Here is a 23,769-nt window from a genome sequence, read left to right as displayed (position 1 = left end):
TTTTAAGTTTGAAACATGTTAAATTATGAGACCAACCGTAACCCATTTATGGATATTTTTATTGCTTGGATCTTTTTTCGCTTTGTGACACAACAGTATTTCCAACAGCCGAGCAAGAGATACCACATTATTGCTATCGCTGGTGGGAACTAACTCCTGTAAGAGAGAAAGAGTAACAGTATGTATGTACGTGTGCAGGACAGATATAGAGGTTCATATTATAACATTGTACTATAAATTTAAGTTTTACCACATTTTATATTTTATGAATGCAAATTCTGAACAGCTACAGATATGATTCAGGAGATATTGTAATATTTTATTAAAAGTTTATAATTGTTTTTCTTTCATGGAGCCTCTCTCTTAATTACTCATAAAACTTACTCAACAAATAACTACTTATTTTTTATAACAGAGCATCATAGTGAATGTACAGAAAATCTTAAGTCATACAAATTAAAATTATCCACACTCAGCTAAGAAATGCTGGTTGGTCAGACCAGGAGACAGGCCCTTTTTGATATAACACCTCCCCTATGAAACATTTTCCCTAAGGAGATTAGAATGGCCCCAGTCCTGATGGCCTTCGTAACCAGGCACAAAAAAACTAGTTATGTGTCCAAGGCCTGAGGCCCCAAGTGTATGAAGAGACCAGTCTCTTGGTTGGGTTGATGTCTCGTAATTTTTATACCTTCGTCAACTGCTAATTTTAATTTTTTATGGCTGGTTGTGATTTTTTATTTTAATTTTGTTCTCCATGTAGACTCACTTGTTGACATGGGTAGTAGGCAAATTGATCAGAGAGTAACTGATTATTTTGGGAGGTTTCTATCCATTTATTTTTCCAAGGTTCCATTCATATCAATACATTATCCCTTCCCAGCTTACTTTGATGATCTAGTTCAGTGGGTCCCAACCTGGGGTGCGAGATGATATTCCAGGGGGTGCGAGAAAAGTCCAGGTAAATAATAGGATATTGGCTATATGTTGGCATTTTTATTTTCTTTTGCAATGGATTAACTTTGTTTTCATTTTAGAGTTAAGTATCGTTATTTAGTGGCCATCACATACATAGCTGAAAAGATTCAATCCTACCATATATTTAATGCGGTCAGTAGTTCCTAAAGTCTAAATTTCAGGGGGTGCGAGGTTTGAGTGAAATTTCTTTAGGGGTGCGGGGTGAAAAAAAGGTTGGGAACCACTGATCTAGATTAAGTTTGCACAATAGATAATGGAATAGAAGTTGAACTATTCATGTAATTAGATAGTTCCAATATTTAGATTATTTCCTCCAGCAATTTCATGCAGATGTTTAAAAAATGAGGGTGGACGGCATGGATAAAACGTAGCAGACACAGGATGAAACAGAAGTCACTGTCTTTTGAACTCATCCCTCCAAGTAAGTAAGGCCAAAACCTTTCAACCCAAGAAATAATCTACAACAATTCCTTATGGATGATAACGAACAAATTTTGAGAGTTTACAACCCACTATGAGCAAGATTAAAAAGACCAGTCTTAGTACTGTAGCAGCCACCTTGTTTAGTATGACCAATCCTTGCATTTATGACAGACACAAGTCTGTAAAACAAAGGAAAGCTAAATAGAATAGAATAGAATAGAATAGAATAGAATAGAATAGAATAGAATAGAATAGAATAGAATAGAATAGAATAGAATAGAACAGAATAGAATAGAATAGAACAGAATAGAATAACAGAGTTGGGAAGGGCCCTTGGAGGTCTTAGTCCAACTCCCTGCTTAGGCAGGAAACCCTATACCATTTCAGACAAATGGTTATCCAATTGAGATCATAAGCAGTTTATTTTCACTTAATGATTGCTTTGCTTAACAATCAAGGTGCTGGTCCTTATTGTGTTTGCTAAATGAGAACTACCTGTACTCCAAGCAGTTTATGTATATCTTTGAACTATACAAAAATATTTAGAATTCCAAAGAGAAAGCTGGCTTCTGTCAACAAAAATAAGCTGATTAAATCATTTTCCTGAGAGAATGTCAAATTACCTTGCACTGTTTCCGACGGACTCGCAAAGCAGGAGGTACTAACCAATCAAAAAGGTCTTCAAACAGGTCTTGGAATTCCTTTTCATTCAGGGGTTCAGGAAGTGTCATCAACCATGAAGTAACAAGTGGCTTCCATCCCAATTGTGAAGGCTCTAAATAAATCATTCCACATCGACTGACTGTAGCTGGCTACAGCAGAATAATAAATGTATTTTTAGAATCTCATTCTGATTCCAATTTCAGATTCAGAAAGCTGTTTTAACTTGGTTTTCACTTACAGAAGCCTGAGATAGATCCATAGCTTCAAAGATGAGGCTCATCTGAGGTGACATTTGAATAATTTCTCCACTCATCAGACATAACTGAAAACAAAAACAGATACCAAAAAAATATCCAAATTATATGTATGCAATCCTGTGATAAAGGATTCTACCAGCTTTGGGTTGAGAAAGAAAGTGTCTCAGCTAAGGCCAACCTAGTAGATGCATTCAGAATAGCTGAACATAAAAATCACCATAGTTTCTACAAGATTTTTCATGCCTTGAAAGCTGTCTTGAGGAAGAATACAATACAGGTAGTCCTTAACGTACAAGCACAATTGAGCCCAAAATTTATGTTGTTAAGTGAGACATTTGTTAAGTGAGTTTTGCCTCATTTTACAACTTTTCTTGCCACAATTGTTAACTGAATCACTGCACTTGTTAAGTGAATCTGGTTTCCCCATTAAACTTTGCTTATCAGAAGATCGCATGATCCTAGAAACACAGCAAATATCATAACTATGAACCAGTTGCCAAGCATCTGAATTTTGATCACATAATCATGAGGACGCTGCAAAGATCGTAACTATGAAAAACAGTCATAAGTCACATTTTTCAGTGCCTTTGTAACTTAGTCAGTAATCAAACTGTTGTAAGTTGCGGACAACCTGTAAACTGAGGTTTGATGTGTGCAACCCACAAGAACAATTCTGCTGCTTTTACCAATAGAAATGGTAAATCTTAATATATTACTTAAGGACAAGCTATGTAAGTATTTTTAAAAGATAGGGTTTATATTAGAAAGTTTTTACAAGACCCTTGGATGTTACATTGTTGCTCAACACATGAATTAATTGTTTTCATTTCCTTTTCTGCAGTTGCTTGTATTCAATCATTTTTTTTATTTTTTTTAATCATGCACCCCCTTTCCTTTAACATATTTTTTAAAATGTGAGTTATCATACATATTGTACTGCTAAGCCTTTTTAAAAATAAGCACAATGAAGGTTGTTGCTGAAATATAATTTAAGTTTCCTTTTTTATGATAAACTATATGAATAATTAAAAAATAAGTACTAGAAAAAAGAAATTAACTCCCTAAATTCTGTTTAAGTGAAAATTAACTATCTGTATGCAATAATTGGAAGAAGTGGTAATTTGGAAGCTAATGCAATCCCCACCCACCCGCCAGCCATCCAAGGTAATGAATAGCATCACCTTTTTGTTGTCGTCCAACACAGTGTTCATACTTTCTATCCAAAGAGTATCAATAGGACCATCAAAAACAACCCATTTGCGGTCAGGTGTTTCAGTTAAAGCAAATTCTCGAAAAGTATTGGCCACTATGCCATCTGTCCACTAAAGTGAAGAAGAGAGACACAAGGAAACTTTAACTGCTTATATTGCCCTGACATGTGTACTGATTTGGGAATGTATGTATACATGTGTAACAAGTCATGTTTCAAATACATACCATATTAAATTGACATTAATCAAACTTAACATGCTACTGAATGATTAAACTAAGAAGGTTAAGAATGTTTCTCCATGACTGCTGACAATTGTGCAGTGACTTGATAAATTTCATTAAAAACACTTCCATCCTCTAGAATAGCATTCCCATGGAGATATGTGCAAATGTCCTGGCAGCCCCTTAATATCTGCCTGTGCTGCCAGGTCTGGGTTAGGGTATTTGTGAAGCCCCTGTCATATTTTTTAAATGTCATTGTTTTTGTCTTATGTGGACAGTTATGTTTTGCTATATTATGTTTTAATTATACAACTGATATTTTGTAAGCTTTCTAGCGTCTTTGTGGAATTGGGTAGCCACCAATCAAATAAAGAAGGACAGAACTTATTCTTTTTCATTTGCATTTGGAACATTTCCTGAAACATGCATAAAAATATACAAGTACACAGATGCTTATATATTACAGTGCAGTTGGTCCACCCCATCATCCATAAGCAATTTAATGGAGGTACCCTACCAGAAGATTTAAATTGATCAAAACTATAAGGTACATTTTTGTAATCTAAGGAATGTATAATGATTACCTCATGAGATACTGGATCAAATCGTCCAAAGAGTTGCCCCATAGTAATAGCTTTTGGATTGACAGTTCTGTGTATTACCTTTTCCTCTTCTCCATACTCACGCTCATTCATTAGAGAAAGTGTATCTGCTAATACATGCAGAACTTTGGTCTTGCCAGAAAAAGGCTCTCCTACAAGCATAAACCTGATAAAATAAAAGTTGTTTTCCAGTATTTTTTTTCAGCCTAGAAAAGCAAAGTCATTATTCACAGTAATTAAGCCTGAAGATATCTATACCCATTTAATTGAAGTAATCCTGAGTACACAATTCATCACCTATACTAGCATGGTAGACCTTCTCCTGTCACCACTATTCCATCATAATGGAAAAGTTAGGCTTCTTGTTCTCTGACCTGTGCATCTAACCACAGCATACATTTGGTATGTTATTATCTTTCTCCTACCCATCCCAATAATATCAGCTTTATTTGATTCCCCAGTGGGATAGCCTTACATTATCTTTAACTGTAACAGAGTTAACATTTTCTCTTGTAAACCAGCTATTATATTGGTGAAACCATAACAAATACTTATACAGGTTACTTATCATAAATGTACTTACCCATGTCTAACTATCATCATTTCATAAGTCTGTATCATCTTTTCTAGAAAAACTTTAACAGGCTGGACATTATGCTCTTTGCAACATTCATTTGCACATTCCAGAAAATCCTGAAATACAATAAAAATAAATTCTATATTTTTATTTCTTGAGTATAATTAAATAATATAATTCAAAATAGAACATTGCTTAGTATCAGGATTATCTTAAGAATGGCCCTGGAAAGAAAATTGAAACTGAAGTAGTCACATTTATTGTATTTATTTATTCAATTTATATGGCCATGGCCTCTCATCCTACTTATTACAACTCCAGAAGGTAATGTTGGATTAAAAATAAAGAATAACCAAAAGCAAAACCCAAAGTAGAAATAAAATACAATGCATGGAGAGGGAACACAATTAGTCACCTAAACCTTAAAAAAATGGCTCAGCTAATACCATTGTCTATTGGCCAGGACAAGCAACACATTTCCAACTCTTATAGGAAGCCACAGGATAAGAGCCCTCTGAATTTCTGACCAAGATAGAAACAGGCTTTCTATCTCCCATCAGATGTCTTGTTCCAGGCAGAAGGGCCAAAGCAATTCCAATCTATTGGGTCTTGTGGAATGGCCAGAAATGTTCAGAGATAGGCACTCCTGCAAACAGTCTGCCTTTGTGCCATGGACAGCTTTAGAAATCTAACCAGCATCTTAAATTGCATCCAATAGTGTATTTGAAGCTAGTGCAGCTTGTGAAGTAATGTTACAACCTGAGTGTCTCATGGTGTACCCATAACTACCCACACCACTGACTTCAGAGTACTCTTCAAAAGCAGCCACATGTAGAGTGCATTGCAATCATCTAACCAGGAATTGATCAAAGCATGAATGTGAACATATTGTACAATCCTTTAAAATGTACTGAATAATCCTAAATATGTTAAACAAGAGTTTAATTATGTTCAACTACAATACTTTATAGTTGACTTTTGAGTGGACATGCATAGAATTATACTGTTGGTCAGCTATTCTGGTTGTTTGTTAATGGAGTTGGCCTTTTTAAATTATGAAGACACTGAAAAACTTATTTATCAAGAAAGCTAGGCTAGATTACCAAGAGTTTAGAAATACCATTCTAGAAGCAAAGACATAAATGTCAAAATTAAGCCACATTTTGAAAGAATGAAATGTGTTTCATTAATTATTAAGAGTTAGCTTCTACAAATACATTGAATTTGAATGAATTTTTGTTTCACAGAAATGGTCTAAACTTTCTTACCATAATTACAACTCAAAACTTGTTTTCGTTGTACATATGTAGCAAATAATTATTAATTAGGGCAAATAAAAATATTACTGGCAAACAACATTCTACCAATATACTCACACTATAGTCAGCTTCAGGGAGCTTAATGCCAGGAAATAAATCACTTGTAATTCCCATAAATAGAGGTATGTCATGAGACAAAAATTTAGGCTCATTTACATCTTTGATTGATCGAAGGAGCTGATAAAACAAATAAAGCAACTTAATTAAGCAAAAAGACTATCACTAATTGCAAAAATATCCACTTAAGCTGAATGGATTAATTTCAAATTTGTAAACCACAAGGTAGTACTTACCAATATATCTTCATTCTCTGTTGGAAATTTTAGTTTTAAGTTACCAGCAGCTATTAGTACTGCTTTGACTGCACGCATTCCATAGTCATAATGAAACTGAGATGAAAGTTGTTCTGAACACAATCTGTAGGTCATGACTATCTTCACAGACAATGGCTTAGCATTCAGAAATCCATAAGAATATAGAGAGATTTCAGCAATGAGGGCATAATTAGGAACCATCATGGCAACTGTTCGGAAAAGAACCTAAAAGAGTAGAATAAAGACATACATATTGCTATTATTTCTGAAAACTGGTATCATAAAATTACTGCAGTTTGTATGAGAGACATCTATAATCTTTCACAATAAAAAGCCATTTAGTTAAATTGCTCTCCACTAAGGTTTATTTCAGATACTGTGTGTGTGGGCAGTAAGTATTATTTTATTAAAGCAGTAGTTCTCATTTCAGATTGAATAATTTCAAAAGCCTAGAGAGAGCAATGCTTTCAAGCTTGGTCCTAGAAAGAAAATGTTATAGTATTATAGCATCTGTAATTCTCCCATTCTCAGAAAATCATATCCATCTTCAATTTATTGGTTTATTAATCACTCAAGCCACTTTCACTGATTTATATGCATAGCTATCATTAGAAATGTTAAGATGTATACAAATAATACATTGGCACATGCTACCTATTTTATGCATATGAAATACACGCACCTATCTTGATGAAGCACTCACAATCTTAATATATGGCTATTTAAAAACATATCTAAACTACCCTATTAATCTATTTATTTTGCTACTGTACCTTCAGATTATCTGGTAGCTCAGAGCGACCTGCATAACCTGGATTCATAGTAATTGCAACAAAACAATTGGGATTAAGCCTCAGTTCAGTTCCTTCAAAATTAAATATCTCCAGCTTCTGTTGTATAGCTCTCTGGATGCAAAGAATCTGCTGGGCTACCACAGACAGTACCTCCAGTTCAATGCGATTGAATTCATCAAAGCAGGCCCAAGCACCTGAAGAAGCTAAACCCTTAAAAAACTAAAGACAAAACAGCAATGTCAAAATGCATATTTCATCATTTGAAAGGGCCATTGCTACAGATGCTCATGGGAAGCATTTCCACAACTCACTAACCTAGAATGTGTATTATATTGTGCACAACCAGACAATTTGACTATATTATATTATTGACTTAGTGAGTAATTAATGTTACTGTTAACCATGGGATAGCACACTACGTGAGTACAATATATTGTCTTCCTTTATTTGTTTTTCAAACCTTAATTGCACTTATTTATCCTAACCAAGCTTTATGATACTGTAACAGTTGTGAAACTGATTAAATCAGTTCAGGATACACTTTTTTATATTTAATGATTGAGTAGTGTATATGAATATTAGAACTGTGAAAAGCTATTAAACTTGCCTTTTGGTCTGGATCCAGGCTCCTAGAATAGCCCATCCTATCAAGGCCAGTCATAATTTATGCTACTTCGTTACTAGTTCAGGAGCTTGTTTACAAAAAAAAAATGTTTGTGGCTATTTCTTCTTTAAATAAAACAATGTCAGAGTTCCAATACTGTGACATAACCTGTTTACAAGCATCCTCTCTTTAAGAAGTACAGTAAATTATCCAGTCTCTATGGGTTATTCTAAGACTAGAAGTCACACCGATCATATGACTGTGCAGCTACTTTCCAAATCACTATAAGAAAATGAAGTGTAAGGAGAAAGACCAGGCCTGACGTTGATTACTTATTTGGGACCATATGTTTTAGACACCACCATATCTATTGGTTGTGTAAAAAGGATGTCTAATTTTGTAAATGAATGGGGATCATAAAATAATAATTAAAGCCTGGTTATTTGCCCAAGCATTGGGATAGTGTAAGGTTAAAGTGACATGAGAATATTGCAGATTGCATCAGGAAAGTGTGGTTGTGGTGCCAGGTTTTTCTGGTTTTGGTTTTATTGTTTCTTTTGTTTTTATTGCTGTATACTTTGTTTTATTTTTGGATTGTAAGCTGCATGCAGTTTGGTTTTAAGATGGGCAGTTATACAAGTTTTAAACAGATAAATAAATTGTTATACCTAATATTTTATTGTTACACCATTTAAAAAACAAATAGCATTTACTAAACTTTCCATTTAGCCCCATGAGACTGAAAAATTACTAACAAACTATGAAGTTGGATTGCTTACAAGCATTCCTTGTTTTTATGAAACATAGGAATATTTTAAAAATTAAAACCACACTTTTAAAAATGCAATTTCAATTTACCTTCCCCATGGCTAGATAATCAAGGCCATCAGAGCAGTTGAAGACAACACATTGCACCGCAACAGCTTTAGCCAAATCTTTGGTAGTCTCTGTTTTACCTGTCCCAGCTGGACCTTCTGGAGCACCACCAAGATTTAAATAAAATGCTCCAATCTAAAAGGAAGACATTAATGATAATATTTCCAAATATAAACCCTCACACTTGAAAATAAATTAAATTAAATGTAATCACATAGCTAACACAGAGCAGATGTCATTTCCTTTGAATCAATAATACAATACGACAGTTTTTTTGCTATTCCAATAACAGATTCCTAATTCAAAACAAACTCATTTATATTTTCCATTTTTCACAACGTTATCAGAATAAGGTACTGAATTTCAATAGAATAAGATAAACTTGAGGAATTGTTCTAAATCTGGAGAACGCTGCTTATACATAAATTTCATTTCTTAGAATCAATAGGGCTGAAAAAGAACATTAGGCCTTTGATTCAAACTCTCTGTTCAGTGTAAGAATTTAAATTAAAAAATCCATCCAACTACAGAAGAAAATTAGCAGCAAAGGAGCACTCAATGCTGCTATTAAATTAATAAATATAAGAACAAGTGTACCATATTAGAATCTCACTCTTTAGTAATAGAAATTCTGAGAATAATATTTGTTCAAGGTAACTTTAAAATGCAAATGTAATTACCGTATTTTTTGCACTATAAGATGCACCCTGACCATAAGATGCACCTAGGTTTAGAGGAGGAAAAGAAGAAAAAAAAATCAGGCAGACCCTGAGAGGACCACAGATAAAAGTCCGCTCATGTGCCAGCTCTGCCTATTGACTCCTCACTGTGGAAAAGAGACAGAAGAGGCGCCAATGACAAAGACAAAAGAGGCAGGGTTCAGCACTTTAAAAGGACCCCGCCCATGTGGCCCAGCTGCTATCCACCAAAGGACTGGCACCAACGTACAGACATTTCCACCCACTTTTCTTATGCAGCAAAAAATACGGTAACTGGCTTTTTAGAATTGTTATTAGAAACTGAACTTTTAAAACCTTACCAGAGTGCGATAACATCTGTCTGTGAGAGGAGTGATAACGAGTCGAGGAGAATTGCCAAGATATTCATAAGCATATTTTACATTGCAATTAATGATGCGTACACGTACATTATCATATTCCCAGTAATATCGCAACTGAGCAAGCCATTGAAAATCTGTCTCCTTTGACACACCTAGTAGAATATAAAAAAGGAATATGTTTTAGGCTTAATATTTTTTAACAAGAAAACAGAAAGGAAAACAATCCAAAAATAATTGAGATGTCTAAAATGGCAGAATTATTATTTTAACAAAGATAATTAAATTAAAAGATAATTTCTTAAATAACCAGGCAACAGTATATATTATTTTATGATGATGAATAAAAATTATGTTACATACCACTTTCAATCATTTCCATGATGACATCTCTAGCATGCACATCAATAGTGACCAAAGCACCCAATGTAATCCTTGTTTGTTTAGACAACTTCCCTCTTACCAGCTCTACGATATCATTTAACTGATATTGAAGAACCTGGTAATAATTCTGCAAGCCCTGAACAATGAAAATGGAAAGTTCAACTTTAATACACCCTTTACTGTGAATAGCTAAGAGTTTCTGTGTTATTCTGCTATTTACTCCCAATTTCATCAATCGTTAAGTTCTGCTATAATAACTTTAATAATCAAATGCTGGTCATGTATATTTCTGACTTTCCCTTCATCTGTGCATATAATTTTTGGACCAAAGAAAATTAATTGGGAATTATTTTTTAGGAATCTTATTACTTAATGAATAAATTGTAGGAATCTGCATTTAAAACTGAAACAGCAAAGATGTCAGAAAAGGTGCTTTAGAGTTGATATGCAAGCAGATATATTTCCTCTTTAAAGCACCTTCTCTATTTTGGATCAGAGTATCTGTATATCCCTAGTACATCCAGAAAACAAATATTGGATTGATATTACTGTTCTAAAAGTACTGTGATTAAAAAAAACTAGAAAATTAAATACTGTAAGAGTCTCCAATATTAATAAAGCCTTGAGACATAAACTTTTATAGATATGGATAAATTAGATTGAAAAGTTGAGAAAAAGTCCTGGAAGAAAACAATTACAACTTATCTGGCAAAACAAAAACAAAACTGTATGCATGTGTTCATATAGTCAACAAAAGTAAAATTCAACTTCATGGACTCTTGGCTTTTATATTTGTATTCATTTACATATATAACTTGCATCATTAATTCAACAGAGACTTAATATCATAAGCATAGTAGAACAAACATAACATGGCTAAAAAGATAATACAAAAATAATATTAGAAAAATTATGACTTATAAGAGTACCTCTGGGCCACTAGCTATGGCTTCATGAACTTCACTTGTCCAGAACATTTGTGAAACGCATAAAACTACCTGCCCAGGCCATTCTCTTACCCAATCCTTTCTTGGGCTTTCTGGATATGCCTAAGGAAATTATCAGCATTACTTAGGAGTAATCATGATTAATAATATACTAAATTAACCCAGCCACTCATTTCACAAAATGCAAAACCATAGATTACCATTACAATATCAAGGCTAAACCAGTCTCTCTCTCTCCTACCCCACCACCGCCCGCTTTTGGAATGGCTAGTAGGTGAAGATCAGAATATTCACTTCCATTTTAATAACCATCAGCTATAAATTATAAGCAGTCTTGAGTGAAGTTACTGAAATTTGTTCTCACAGTCTCACTATAACTAAGATTAACTGTAATCTAGTTAGATATGAATGACATTGCTAGTTGAGTTTAATCTACATTAAAGAAAAAAACTTTCAAGCTGTTGACTTATCTAAATCTATTCACCTTCCCACCTATTCAGCTTTAGTTTCCCTCAAAATAACTGAAGAAGCACAACCAATTTAGTTAGATCTAATAATGGTGCATATCAGCTAAATAAGTTTTTAAATATTTAACAGAAAATATACCAGTCTTGATCTTGTAATAACATCATGAATACTCCTCAACATAATATCTTCAACTTGTATTAGCCACTTTTCAACAGCTCCCCGAGCTTCAGAAGTTGAAATAGTCAAAATAAATTCCACACGTTCACCTTCAGTGCTATACATTGACTTAATATCCAGATTTGGCCGAAATTCAAGTTTCGCAATGCCCTCGAAACACTTTTTCAAGTGAGGCTGGACACGGAGAGGGTCTTTAGTCTCTGACAGTATCTCCAACATCTCATCATTAGACAAGAAAAAAAAGCTAAAATAAATTAATAAGGCATCAGTTGAGTATGTTTGCATAAAAATATGAATTTAAAGATATATATTCCAGCTTTATTAATAAACAATAGAAATATACCGGGGAAAGAAGAGACGCTTCTTCTCAAGATAGGCATTCAATCCTTTCATGATTTTGTCAAGAAGATCATTACAGTTCTGAAGTTTTTCCAACAACCCTGTCAATGAAGTGGCAGCAAGAACCTAAAAAAGAAGAGAAAACAAAATTAAACCCTAGATTAAAATTACACATCCAACAATTACACTGCTAAGTACATTTGTAATAAGGACTTGGAAAAAAAACTATGTCTAATTGCGTATGGTTAAAAAAAATGGCAAAAAATCCATACACTAACATGTTCTTCATAGAAATGGGAGCCTCAGCCTGTTTATGTTTCTAAGCATTTTTTCATTAATTTCTTATGGCTAAAAGTACTATACAGTTGAAGATGTAAGTAATGTTCCATATATTTATCACAAATGTTATTCATGCAATATTTATAAATGATTCTAGGTTCAAAATTTTTGCTAGGTATCTGACAAATATTAACGATTAAACATGAATTAATTAAAAATTAATGAAAAAATGGACTGATTTAATATAATTATTTATATTGATATTTACAAGCCACCTCTCCAAAAACAGGACCTAATTGCCATATTTTGCCTTGTAATAGTCAAGGAATCAAGGAATAGATTTGCACAATGACATGTAATGTATCAGCTGTACACCCTAAGTCAACTGTGACAATTAAGCAGTTACTTGGACACTCCTTACTTCAGAGTATGACCCCATTTTGAACTGAATGAGCCGCAAATTCAGAACTTGGTTTCCGACTACCATAATAGCTGTATTACCTAATGACAGTTTTGATTTGTTCGCCTTCATCCCAGCCTATTATCAAACTTAGGAATTGATTAAGAGTGCCAATTTTATTGTATTATTTCACACTAAAATATTTCTATTTTTGAAATGTTGGTGAATGAATCATGATCACAGATTATAAAGTTTATTTCAGTAAGCATAAAGGTAGCACTCAGCTTACGATCACAACTGAGCCCAGAATTTATGTTGCTAAATGAGAAATTTGTTAAGTGAGTTTTGTCCCATTTTATGACTTTCCTTGCCACAGTCGTTAAGTGAATCACTGCAGTTCTTAAATTAATAACACAGTTGTTAAGTGAATCTGGCTTCCCCATTGACTTTGCTTATCAGAAAGTCACAAAAAGTGGTCACATGACCCCGGGACAATGCAACTGTCATAAATATGAGTCAGTTGTCAAGCATCTGAATGTAAATGACATGACTATGGAGATACTGCAGCAGTCATAAGTAAGAAAAATGGTCATAAGTCACTTTTTTCCAATAAACAGTCACTAAATGAACTGGTTGTAAGTTGAGGATAAACTGTAATTTTGAAATAATGGTAAAAATAATTGAACATTCCATTATGCAAAGTCATTTTTCATCAACTGCACGCTAATTTTTATTTCATGTGAAATCTAACTTTTAGATTTGGGAGTAGAATTTTTTTTTCTTTATGCAGATTTCTCAATTACTAAGTAGCCACCTCTCATATATCTGGCAGTATGCTTTTGCAGTATATTCAGAATTTTTGAAAAAACAATTTTCTGTCATTCTGCTGTTTTACATAGTATGATAGATTTTCAGTAATGGCTTTTTTGCAACTCCAATACTAGGCTACTTCACAAAAGAAAAGTCACTTAAAGGTTTTGTGCACAGCTTACAAATATATGGTCTACTTATTTCAGCTAATCAGAGCAGACTCATCATTACTACTTTACCTTGGGATCCTTGACACAGTATTTCATAATATCTCTCCAATACCTATCCACAGTCTGGAATTGGCGACCTTCCTCTGGCATTTGTTGCATAATGTCTTCTGAAGAAAAAATTGGTTCCAAGTAAAGCCACTGAGCTTGCACTTTTAGCCACTCATCAATAGTCTCTTGAATCCTAATTAAGCGTTCTTCCCATTCCTAAAAATGCATTAAGATTTTAGGACAGAGTATCTATATCTATATATAATGTGAAAGTCAAAGTCAAAACCAGAATAATGGGACAAATTAAATGGAAATCCCTCTTCCATTAATTTATCCTTTGGGCTACTTTAGAAATTCCTTATCTCTCATCTATAATTGAGAGCAGGCAATTCTGCATAAAGAGATAGTCTTTGGGGGAAATCTAAGTAAAAGATACAGTAGTAGGTGAATCATATATTTTTAAAACAGTATTCCTAGAATGCAGGCATTACCACAGAGAGGTTTTATCCGCAAGTAACTGAAAGATGTGGCATAATGTATCCAAGTGAATGTGATGCAGAAAAGGATTAAAATGTAATTCTTGAACGCAGATTTTTTGAAATTATTATGATTGTTTTAATAATTACTTGAACATCTTAATTCTGTTCTCATTGTTCTACTTTACTTTTGTATTATTTGGAGTGTCATCTCCCATTCTTATTCAATCAAGTGGGAGGGTAGGACCTCAATCAATCCATTAATCAAATCCTAAACAGAATTATGAGGAAACAATGTTTATTTATCTATTTATTTATTTATTTTATTTGTCAATCGCTGACAAGATAATAGGTATAAGTATATACATAGTTATGAATGCATGAAATGGGTACATATAAGAAAAATAAAAGAAACAATAGGACAGGGACAGTACGCACTTGGTGCCCTTATGCACCCCGCCTACAGACCTCTTAGGAAAGGGGTGAGGTCAATAGTAGACAGTCTAAGGTTAAAGTTTTTGGGGTTTGGGAAGAAACCACAGAGTCAGGTAGAGTATTCCAGACATTGACCACTCTGTTGCTGAAGTTGTATTTCCTGTAATCAAGTTTGGTGTGATTAACCTTGAGTTTGTATCTATTGTGTGCTCTTGTGTTGTTATGGTTGAAGCTGAAGTATTCATTGACAGGTAAGTCATTGCAATGTATGATTTTACATACCATGCTTAGATCAGACCGAAGGCAGTGTAATTCAAGGTTTTCTAGGTCTAGAATCTCAAGTCAGGTGGCATAAGGTATTCTGCAACGAGTAGAGGAGTGGAGAACTCTTCTTGTGAAATATTTCTGGACTTTCTCAACTGTGCTAATATCAGATACGTAATGTGGGTTCCAGACTGATGAGCTGTATTCCAGCATTGGTTTGGCAAATGTTTGTATGCTCTAGTTAATGGTGTGATATTACCAGAGAAAAAACTATGTAGGATTAGGTTAACAACTCTTAATACCTTTTTGGCTATGTAGTTACAGTGGACTCTAGCACTTAGATCATTAGAGATGAGTATTCCAAGATCCTTTACAGAGCTTGGATCATCAACAAGGTCTTGACTATTCAGCTTGTATTTTATTTTCTGATTTTTTTTTGCCAATATGTAAGACAGAGCATTTATTTGTTGAGATTTGAAGTTGCCATATGTCTGACCTTTCTGATACACAGTCAAGATCTTTTTGAAGGGTAGCAGTATTGTCTGTGGTATTGAACAGCTTTACATCATCAGCGAAGAGAATGCAGTTGCTCTTAATGTGATCACAGAGGTCATTTATGTAGAGTATGAAGAGAGTTGATCCTAGAACACTGACTTGGGAGACACCACTATTGACAGGTACAGAATTTGATAGGACACTCCCAATTTTGACCATTTGTTGTCTGTTTGACAGGAATGCTTCTATCCAGTTATGCAGGTGTCCAGAGATACCATAAGATTTAGTTTTAGTTTTAGGAGTAGTTTGTCGTGTATCACTGAATCAAAGGCTTTACAGAAGTCTATGTAGATTGACTTCTGGTGGCAAGAAATTCTACTGGTTAATTGTTCTCGCTGTCAGGAAGTTTCTCCTTACTTTTAGGTTGCTTTTCTCTCTGTTCAGTTTCCATCCTTCTGGTGCTTTGGAAAATATATTGCCCCCCTTTCTTTCTGGCAGCCCCCTAAAAGCCTATTGCCTATCATCCTCTTGGTAAAGCATGTGAGCCATTTCCTCCTTTCAGTGGTCCATGAAAGTACATCTTTGTACTTTGTTTACAAAATTGTAAAAAGTGTGGGTGGAATTGGTGCGTAGAACGTTTTCTTCTTGTTTAATGTGATGATTGGTGCATTCAGTCTTTATCTGGTGGCATAAATTTTTGAATCGGCTTTTGAAGTTGGCAACATGACCAGATTTGTTTTTCTGCCAAAGTGATCTCTTTTTGGATTGAAGTTTCCTTATTGTTATGGGTAATCTGTTTTTGTTTCGGGAGTTGTTATTGGTTTCACCTTGATATAAATGGTTTCACCTTGATATAGCGTTTTCAACCACAGAAGCAATGAAATCTGGTTTGTCATTTCATCTTCCTCTGCAGGAGCTCCAGGAACTACTTTTGTGAGTGTACTATGCCTCTGCAGACTCTTATTTTGGCTACTCAGAATAAGATGGGTTAATGAGGGCTTAAAGTGACAAGAAGTAAAGGAATACAGCTTCTTTATACACATTTTTAAAGCACCCCTTCAAAACTTTCTGTTGACCTAATATTCAAGAAAAATTGTAATGTCTATTTAATTTTAAAAATTTGTACCTTTTAATATATGAATTATGTATTTATACTTTTTTAAAAAACTGTTCTATAAATTATTTTTTGATTACCTTTGATTAAAAATAAGATTACAGTCCAGAGCAAATTTATCAAAGAATCAGGGTCAATAGTTTAAAAATATACATACATCCAGAATTAAAAGAGAACAGAAAAAGCAAATACCTTCATTTGTTTTTCAAATGGTTTGATGAAAGGTGATCCCCTCATTGTTTGTGTTTTTACAATCTGATCATCTAGAATTGTCTGGATTTCATCAACAGCAGACAGAATGCTAACTCCAGTCTCACGATATAAGCCAGTTTGGAAGAAAATTGAATCCCAGGTCTCCATCATATTATGCATTGCTTTTTCTAGTGAAAATTCCTATACCATAGAGGAAATAAATTGCTTTATTATTTAATTCCTTTGGTTCTGGAGAATTTGGGTTTAATAGTTGGTATCTTATCTTACCTTACTTGCTCCCATACTTATAACTTCAAATTGCTCTAAGTAAGGAGTTAGGTTCTGCTTTAACACTTTTCTTAAGGTACTTCCAGAATCTGGAGTTAAATCATATCCAACAATTTCTGACATCTGATTCCAATGACGAGCTTTTATGCCTGGATTACAAAGGATAGTCACCAAGGGGATATTTTCCTAATTGAGAGAGAGAGAAAAATATTACACAAAATTTGGAATTTATTTAGGATGTTTGGTAGGGTAGCTGAAAGCATATATTTATTTCTGCATGCATACTTGTACATAATTCACACACACACACACACACACACACACCCCTAATGCAAATTGCTTATCATTTTCAGAAGACATTGGCCCTAAGTCTGGAAATCACAAGTGCCTTCTTGACTGTTGCCAATAACACCTTTGGAATTATTAAATTATAATGTAGTTACTAGCAGGACAATCCATTTTTGCCAGCAGGGTGCTGCAGGAGGTGTCCGTTCCATCTCCCCACTGCCAGCTGGCCTGCAGGGGAAAACTACAATGCTGATACAGCCCTCGAAGAAATCCAGTTTGACACCCCTGGTTTAACTTCTAGGGCATAACCAGTAACCAATAAGAATGCAAACTAGTGACCAATGAAATTTGTGGTGATATCTAAAGCACAGTGGTTAGTCATATCATAGAATCTCATGCCCCAGACAGAACAAGGGCTTTTTATTGGGTACTATGGTATAACTCTATGCTTTTTAAATTTTCTCCCAAGATGCAGAAAGAGGCCATTCAGACATGACATGAAAATGTGTCTTATTCAGAAATCTATTCCTTGATTAACTTTCTTTGTACTTTTGCTACTATCAACTGAACCTGAAAACTATCTAAGAATCTAGAATCTTCACGTGAGTAATGTTAAGATTAAATATTTAAAATGCTTATATATGCTTACTCTACATTGGAAATTTTGGAATTTAGTTTACTTTCTTATAATTTGAATTAGTACATTTCCCCTTGTCAATTATGCCTTCTTTGGTTCCTAATTTACTATTTCCACAATTTAATGATTTTAAACAATTGCAATTCAACACTATATTTATTCTAAACTTATGGACCATTTTATACCACATTTTTATCATTTTTATACCAGTCTGCTATAAATTTAATAAACTTTCAATTTATTTTCTTTTTTGGGGGAGGGGGTTAGAATCTCATTTCAATAGTTACCTTCCATTTATTTAGTGGATTAACCCAAGATAAAAGATAAAAGAAACCCCCAGTTTTCGAGTATTAGGCTTGATTGATCTATGTAGCTGATCAGTATAAAAATGGGTGGTCAGTGATTGCCAGGGTCTCCGGCAACATGTTCTATAATAGACACTGTGCATTTCTAATTACTTCATAGACTCAGTTCTTCCTGAAACTGACTGTTTCGGCTAGACTGTTGCTCCACTTTTCACTGAGTTAACATTATCATGGCTCAGCTGACCAGGGAGGGCATTAGAAATCTAAACCTTACTTGAATTAAATCTGTTCTTCTATAACTTCCTCATTCACTGGATGTAACAGTTTGTATAGCACATTTAGTTTTGTCCATGATGCAATTCAGCATGTCACGCAAATATCACCACTGTTAAGTATTCCTGAGTGTATTTCAGCATGTACTTTTCAAAACTTTGCTTTATAATTAAACACTTACCTTAAAATCTTTAACCTGCTGCATTACAGCATTACACATTGAAATAGTTGGAGTGTCCTTCTTTTCTTCCTCTACTCTCTCTTCAACTACTGCTCTTCGCAATGACTTTTTTCTTTCTATTTCAGCTTTCTTTTGCTGTTGTTGAAAAAATCTTACTGTCTTATAAATTTCTCGAAAAAATTCATCTACTTCACCTTCCATCTTTTCTCCATTGAGATCTAGAAATGCACCATCCATCCATCTAAAAAAAGAAAAGAATGAAAATATACTGCATTTCAGATAGGGATTTATTTCTTTACTTACAGGCCATACTTATCACCAGAGTAATTCCAGGAAACTTACATATTATGGTTTTAAAAACAGCAAAATAAAAGCAATAACCAAGATGAATGTAATATGTGCAACATACTGAAGGATAAATCAAACTCCATCTCTGTCATAAAAACAAAACACACTATCAGGGATAGACAGAACATCTCATCCTATTGACAGAGCCAGGCTTTAAATTCCTCACCGGCTCAAACATCTTATAGACTCCATATGAGTTGCTGAGCCAGAGCCCAACGTGAACAGATCCAAGTGGCTTTATCTGTCAGATGCTAAGCAGATTCTTCATAGCAAACCTTCAGGTGTCCATCCTATTTTTATTGTTTACTTAACAATAACTCAGAATTTATTTATTTGTTTTGTTTATTTGATTTGTCAATCGCTTATAAAATAATAGGTATAAGCATAAACATGAGCAAGAATACAGAAAGTAGGTATGATTAAATGGTGACAATAGGACAGGGACAGGAGGTACGATGGTGCACTAACGCACGCTTATGCATACTCTTCAGAGTGAGGTATGACTGAAGCAAAGTTAATCAAATTTTACTTTCTATGGTGTAGAAAATATCCTTCTGTTAATGTAACCCAATACTGCATGTACCTTTTTGGAACTTGCATCGTAGTGGTGACTCATATTCATTTCTAATCACTTAGTAATCCAAAAACTTTCTTACAAGCACAGTTACCAGGTATAGGTATAATAGCAAATTCTATTGCAATTTTTTTTAAATTTTCATTTATTAACATTTAGCTTTTGTGCATATTACTTTGGCCTATTTCTTTAACCTTTCAAGATCATCATGCAATTATTTCTGTTTTCTAAGTTATTCTAACAGTAATAGTTAGCCTCAGATTTTATGGCAGCGCAAGATCAGTACTTTTCTTCATTATGGGGAAGAACCATTTATGACAATTATCTGTATACAGTTGTGAAACCAGCCTTGTAGCCATTTAATTAGTCCAAATCACATTTAACTAGCTTGATAATCAGCATGTTATGAATGACTTTGCCAAATGCTTTCTTGAAATCAAGAGCATGTTGATGTCTACAGCATTCCCATTATTTGTTAAGAAAGCTATCAGTTATGATTGTCTGGCAAGACTTGTTCTTGACTCATCCATAATGATCTCTGGTAGTGAACATATTGTTTTCATGATGATTACAGACACATTTCTTTTTTAATCTGTTTAAGAATCAGGTCAGGCAGCAGACTGACTTCTATAAAATTGGATCAATCATCCTCTTTCATCTTTTTGAAGATATCTGTTTGTTTCCAATCATCTGATACTTCCTTAGTTGTCCAGGAACTCGCAAAGATGCTATGTAAGAGTTCAGCCAAATCACAGGTTAGTTCCTTCAATTCACTAATGTCCAATTAATCTGATCATGGAAATTTATTATTCAGAATGAAGAAGTATTCTATGATATGTTGTTATCAGTCTCAGTCTTCACTCTGATCCCTTCATCTTGCTCTTCACAGTATCCTGATAGAACACATACTTCTTTGCTGGAAAAGACTGAACCAAAATAGGTCTTGAATAGCTCTGTCTTTTCTTTGCTGATAGTATTTTCCAGTCTTCATTGAGTAAGTTATTTCTGACTGCTTTTCTTTCTTTTTGAACATATTTAAAGAAACCCCTTTTAGAATATCACTTTGCTGTTTGTGTAGTCACATTGGCTTTTCCTGTTGGCTTCTTTTTCATTTTTCTCACTTATTATTACTTTTATTGTCAGAGTACAACATGTGTACAATGAGATTGGCTGAGCCTCCCTTCGTGCATCCCCCCACTCACAGTGAGGACAGAATTCCCTAACTCAGTCCCAATCTTATTACATTATGTGACCTTGTTGCACAACATGCCAGCCCCGCAAGTCTATCATACTATGTTGACATGAAGTTATTTTCCGTTCAGAAGTCTGACAACCCACGGGTAGAAACTGTTCTTCAGTCTGTTGGTGTGGCTGGCTATGCTTCTATATCTCCTACCCAATGGTAGGAGAGTGAAGAAGTGCTGACCGGGATGTGAGTCATCTCACTGCAATTGTTCATAAATATACCTTTAGTGTCTTCATCTTGAGCAATATTTGCAATTAGTTTCTCTTGCCACTGGATCTTATCAGTGCTCTGAATTGATTAAAATTCATTTAAATAAAATCCATTTACAATTTTAATAAATATACACATTTGACTACATTGTTTTAGTTTCTTTTAAAACCAAGACCCCAATTTTGTATTACTTCCACTTCCTCAACTAAATCTTTCCCATAATTACTGTATATCGAAACATCGAAACACTGGAAGGAAAAAATATTAGCATCATTGCAAAAAATGAGAATGCCTATGTTTCACGTCTCTATGAAAAACCTGCAATTTATGAAGTCACTGAAGTCCAAAGACTAGAGTAAAGCCAATTTCAATGTCCTCCTTAAATAATGAGAAACAGTATGGATGAAATTGATGTAGACTTGAATATTGGAAGGCAGTTCTATTATTCTTTTGCATAGTTGATTCTGTACATCTTTCTTGAGTAGTAGGAATTGACTGTACAGTGAGAATAAATTGGTAGGCTTTGCCTTCAAAATATATTGTAAAACACTATTAACTCTTTCTGCACAGCTGGTAAAATTACTGTAATGTTACAGGAGGTTAATTGAATTTTAAAAATTGTATTTAATATACAGTATTTCTCCTCAATTTTCTGATAGTTACCTACAAGAGACGACATTGAAGACCAGAATAAATGTTCTGGTCATTTTCTACTGTTGACTAGGTCTGAAAAGAAAGCAATTAGATGTTATTGATGAAAAAGACCATTTTCATCCACAGATTTAATATAATGGGAAAGACATAGCTATTTCTCATGTAATGAAAAATGGTTGATAATTTCTGGATGCCCACCTTCTAATCACTGGTTTTTACACTAAATAAGTATCAATTTTGTAAACTAGAGGCAATGTAAATGCAGTACTGTAAAAATTCAGAAACACTGTCATCACTTGCAATGGCTATAAGTTAATTAAATTCACCTTAATTATACTTACAGTATAATTTAAATCAAACATATAAATTATAATTTAAGTCAAACATATAAATTATAAAAGAATGAAAATCACATACTTTTTTAATAGCAAAAAACATACAACTGCTATGGAATTTAGATTTTGAAAAAACTAGATACTAGTTGCTACTCCCTTAAAACATTTGTATAACTTACCGTTTCTCAGTCCGCTGCCATTTCAATATAAAAACAAAAAGTTTCTGATATGGCTCAATGTTAAGTTTTAAGGTCTCCAACTCTGGATATTCAGTCAGCTCCCAATTTAAAAGCTTCTCTTCTTTATTAATAAAAGTAACTGCTTCATCAGCATCTTGTATGCGTTTTTGTAGTGTTCTCATATCAGTCACATACTGAAAATAGATTTATCTATCATTAGCAATTTCAAATTCCAAAAAATAAATTGATCACATTTAAGATTACGGAATACAAGTACTTATATATAAATGTTGTTTTTAAAGAAATTAAACAAGCTGAAATAAACAGATTTCTTCACCCATATTCAGATTCTTGTATAAAAACCAGAACAAAGTAAGAAATAATTTTGGTTTGCATTTATTACCACCTCAATACTTCTTTCCAAGAGATATACATTTCTTTTGAAGAGATATTCCTGACATTCAATTTTTTTTGTCAATAAATTTCTTCTAAATAAACATGTAACGTTTATTTCCGTTGCAACTCCTGCATGAAACTTAGGTGAACAAATGTCATAAACCCATTAAATCACCTTGTAGCATTATCAAAATACAAAACATGCTACTACCTTGCATATAAATCCAAAGAATATTAAACTTTTATCTCATTAATTATGGCTGCCCCAGGACTTTCTACTTTGAGGCTAACATCTTAATGTTACCATTCCAATAATGAAATACATTGATGTTAATAGCAATAGGCACTTAGACTTATATACCGCTTCACAGTGCTTTACAGCCCTCTCTAAGCAGTTAAAAGAGTCAGCATAATATTACCCCCAACAATCTGGATCCTCATTTTACCGACCTCGGAAAAATGGAAGGCTGAATCAACCTTGAGCTGGTGAGACCTGAATTGCCAAACTGCTGACAGCCAGTAGAAGTGGCAATGTTTAATGGGACTACCAGCAACAGAATGTAATTTACTAAGCATTAGAGAATATCAAGATTCATCAGTATATTTTTTTTGACCTCTGACAATATAGTTAATTCTTTTTTGCTACTATTTTTCCACTGTGTATCTTCCTTGTGCTTCCAAGTAAAAATTATTCCAAATGTCACAGACCTGTTGCATGCGGTCCAAATCACAGTACTCTGTGAATTCATGCATACGACGAATCTGCTTTTCTACTTCCATTATCAATTTCTCACGTTTGGCTAGTAATTCACTTTCACCCTTCCGTTTAGACATTTCTATAATCTATAAGACAAAGAAGAGGTGGAGTGCATTTATGGATAGCATTATCTAACTTCATTAAATCACACTGAATCAATTCAAACATATCATTCATGAATTATTTGGTCTGTAATAGTAAA

General features: G+C 33.9%; 1 protein-coding gene across 1 annotated transcript in view; it reads right to left on the bottom strand.

Annotated features, from left to right (window-relative positions):
- The window catches only part of DNAH12 (dynein axonemal heavy chain 12), a 92,603-nt gene that overhangs the window by 47,699 nt on the left and 21,135 nt on the right, over positions 1-23,769 (bottom strand). Inside the window, exons 15-35 of the mRNA XM_026723685.2 lie at positions 23,519-23,653; positions 22,415-22,608; positions 18,869-19,109; positions 17,185-17,370; positions 16,897-17,097; positions 13,942-14,136; positions 12,218-12,339; positions 11,836-12,118; positions 11,212-11,331; positions 10,262-10,418; positions 9,881-10,053; positions 8,824-8,976; positions 7,341-7,580; positions 6,547-6,792; positions 6,311-6,430; positions 4,941-5,050; positions 4,340-4,523; positions 3,503-3,643; positions 2,303-2,386; positions 2,025-2,213; positions 37-156 (exon numbers count right to left, since the gene is read on the bottom strand). Coding sequence (XP_026579470.2) covers positions 37-156; positions 2,025-2,213; positions 2,303-2,386; positions 3,503-3,643; positions 4,340-4,523; positions 4,941-5,050; positions 6,311-6,430; positions 6,547-6,792; positions 7,341-7,580; positions 8,824-8,976; positions 9,881-10,053; positions 10,262-10,418; positions 11,212-11,331; positions 11,836-12,118; positions 12,218-12,339; positions 13,942-14,136; positions 16,897-17,097; positions 17,185-17,370; positions 18,869-19,109; positions 22,415-22,608; positions 23,519-23,653 — 3,594 coding nt within the window. The remainder of the gene's footprint in view (positions 1-36; positions 157-2,024; positions 2,214-2,302; positions 2,387-3,502; positions 3,644-4,339; positions 4,524-4,940; positions 5,051-6,310; positions 6,431-6,546; positions 6,793-7,340; positions 7,581-8,823; positions 8,977-9,880; positions 10,054-10,261; positions 10,419-11,211; positions 11,332-11,835; positions 12,119-12,217; positions 12,340-13,941; positions 14,137-16,896; positions 17,098-17,184; positions 17,371-18,868; positions 19,110-22,414; positions 22,609-23,518; positions 23,654-23,769) is intronic.

The sequence above is a fragment of the Pseudonaja textilis genome, chromosome 2, assembly GCF_049901715.1.
Source record: "Pseudonaja textilis isolate UNSWEBS1 chromosome 2, rPseTex1.2, whole genome shotgun sequence".
NCBI lineage: Eukaryota > Metazoa > Chordata > Lepidosauria > Squamata > Elapidae > Pseudonaja > Pseudonaja textilis.
The sequence above is the reverse complement of the archived record's forward strand: the minus strand, read 5'-3'. Positions and strand labels throughout refer to the sequence as shown.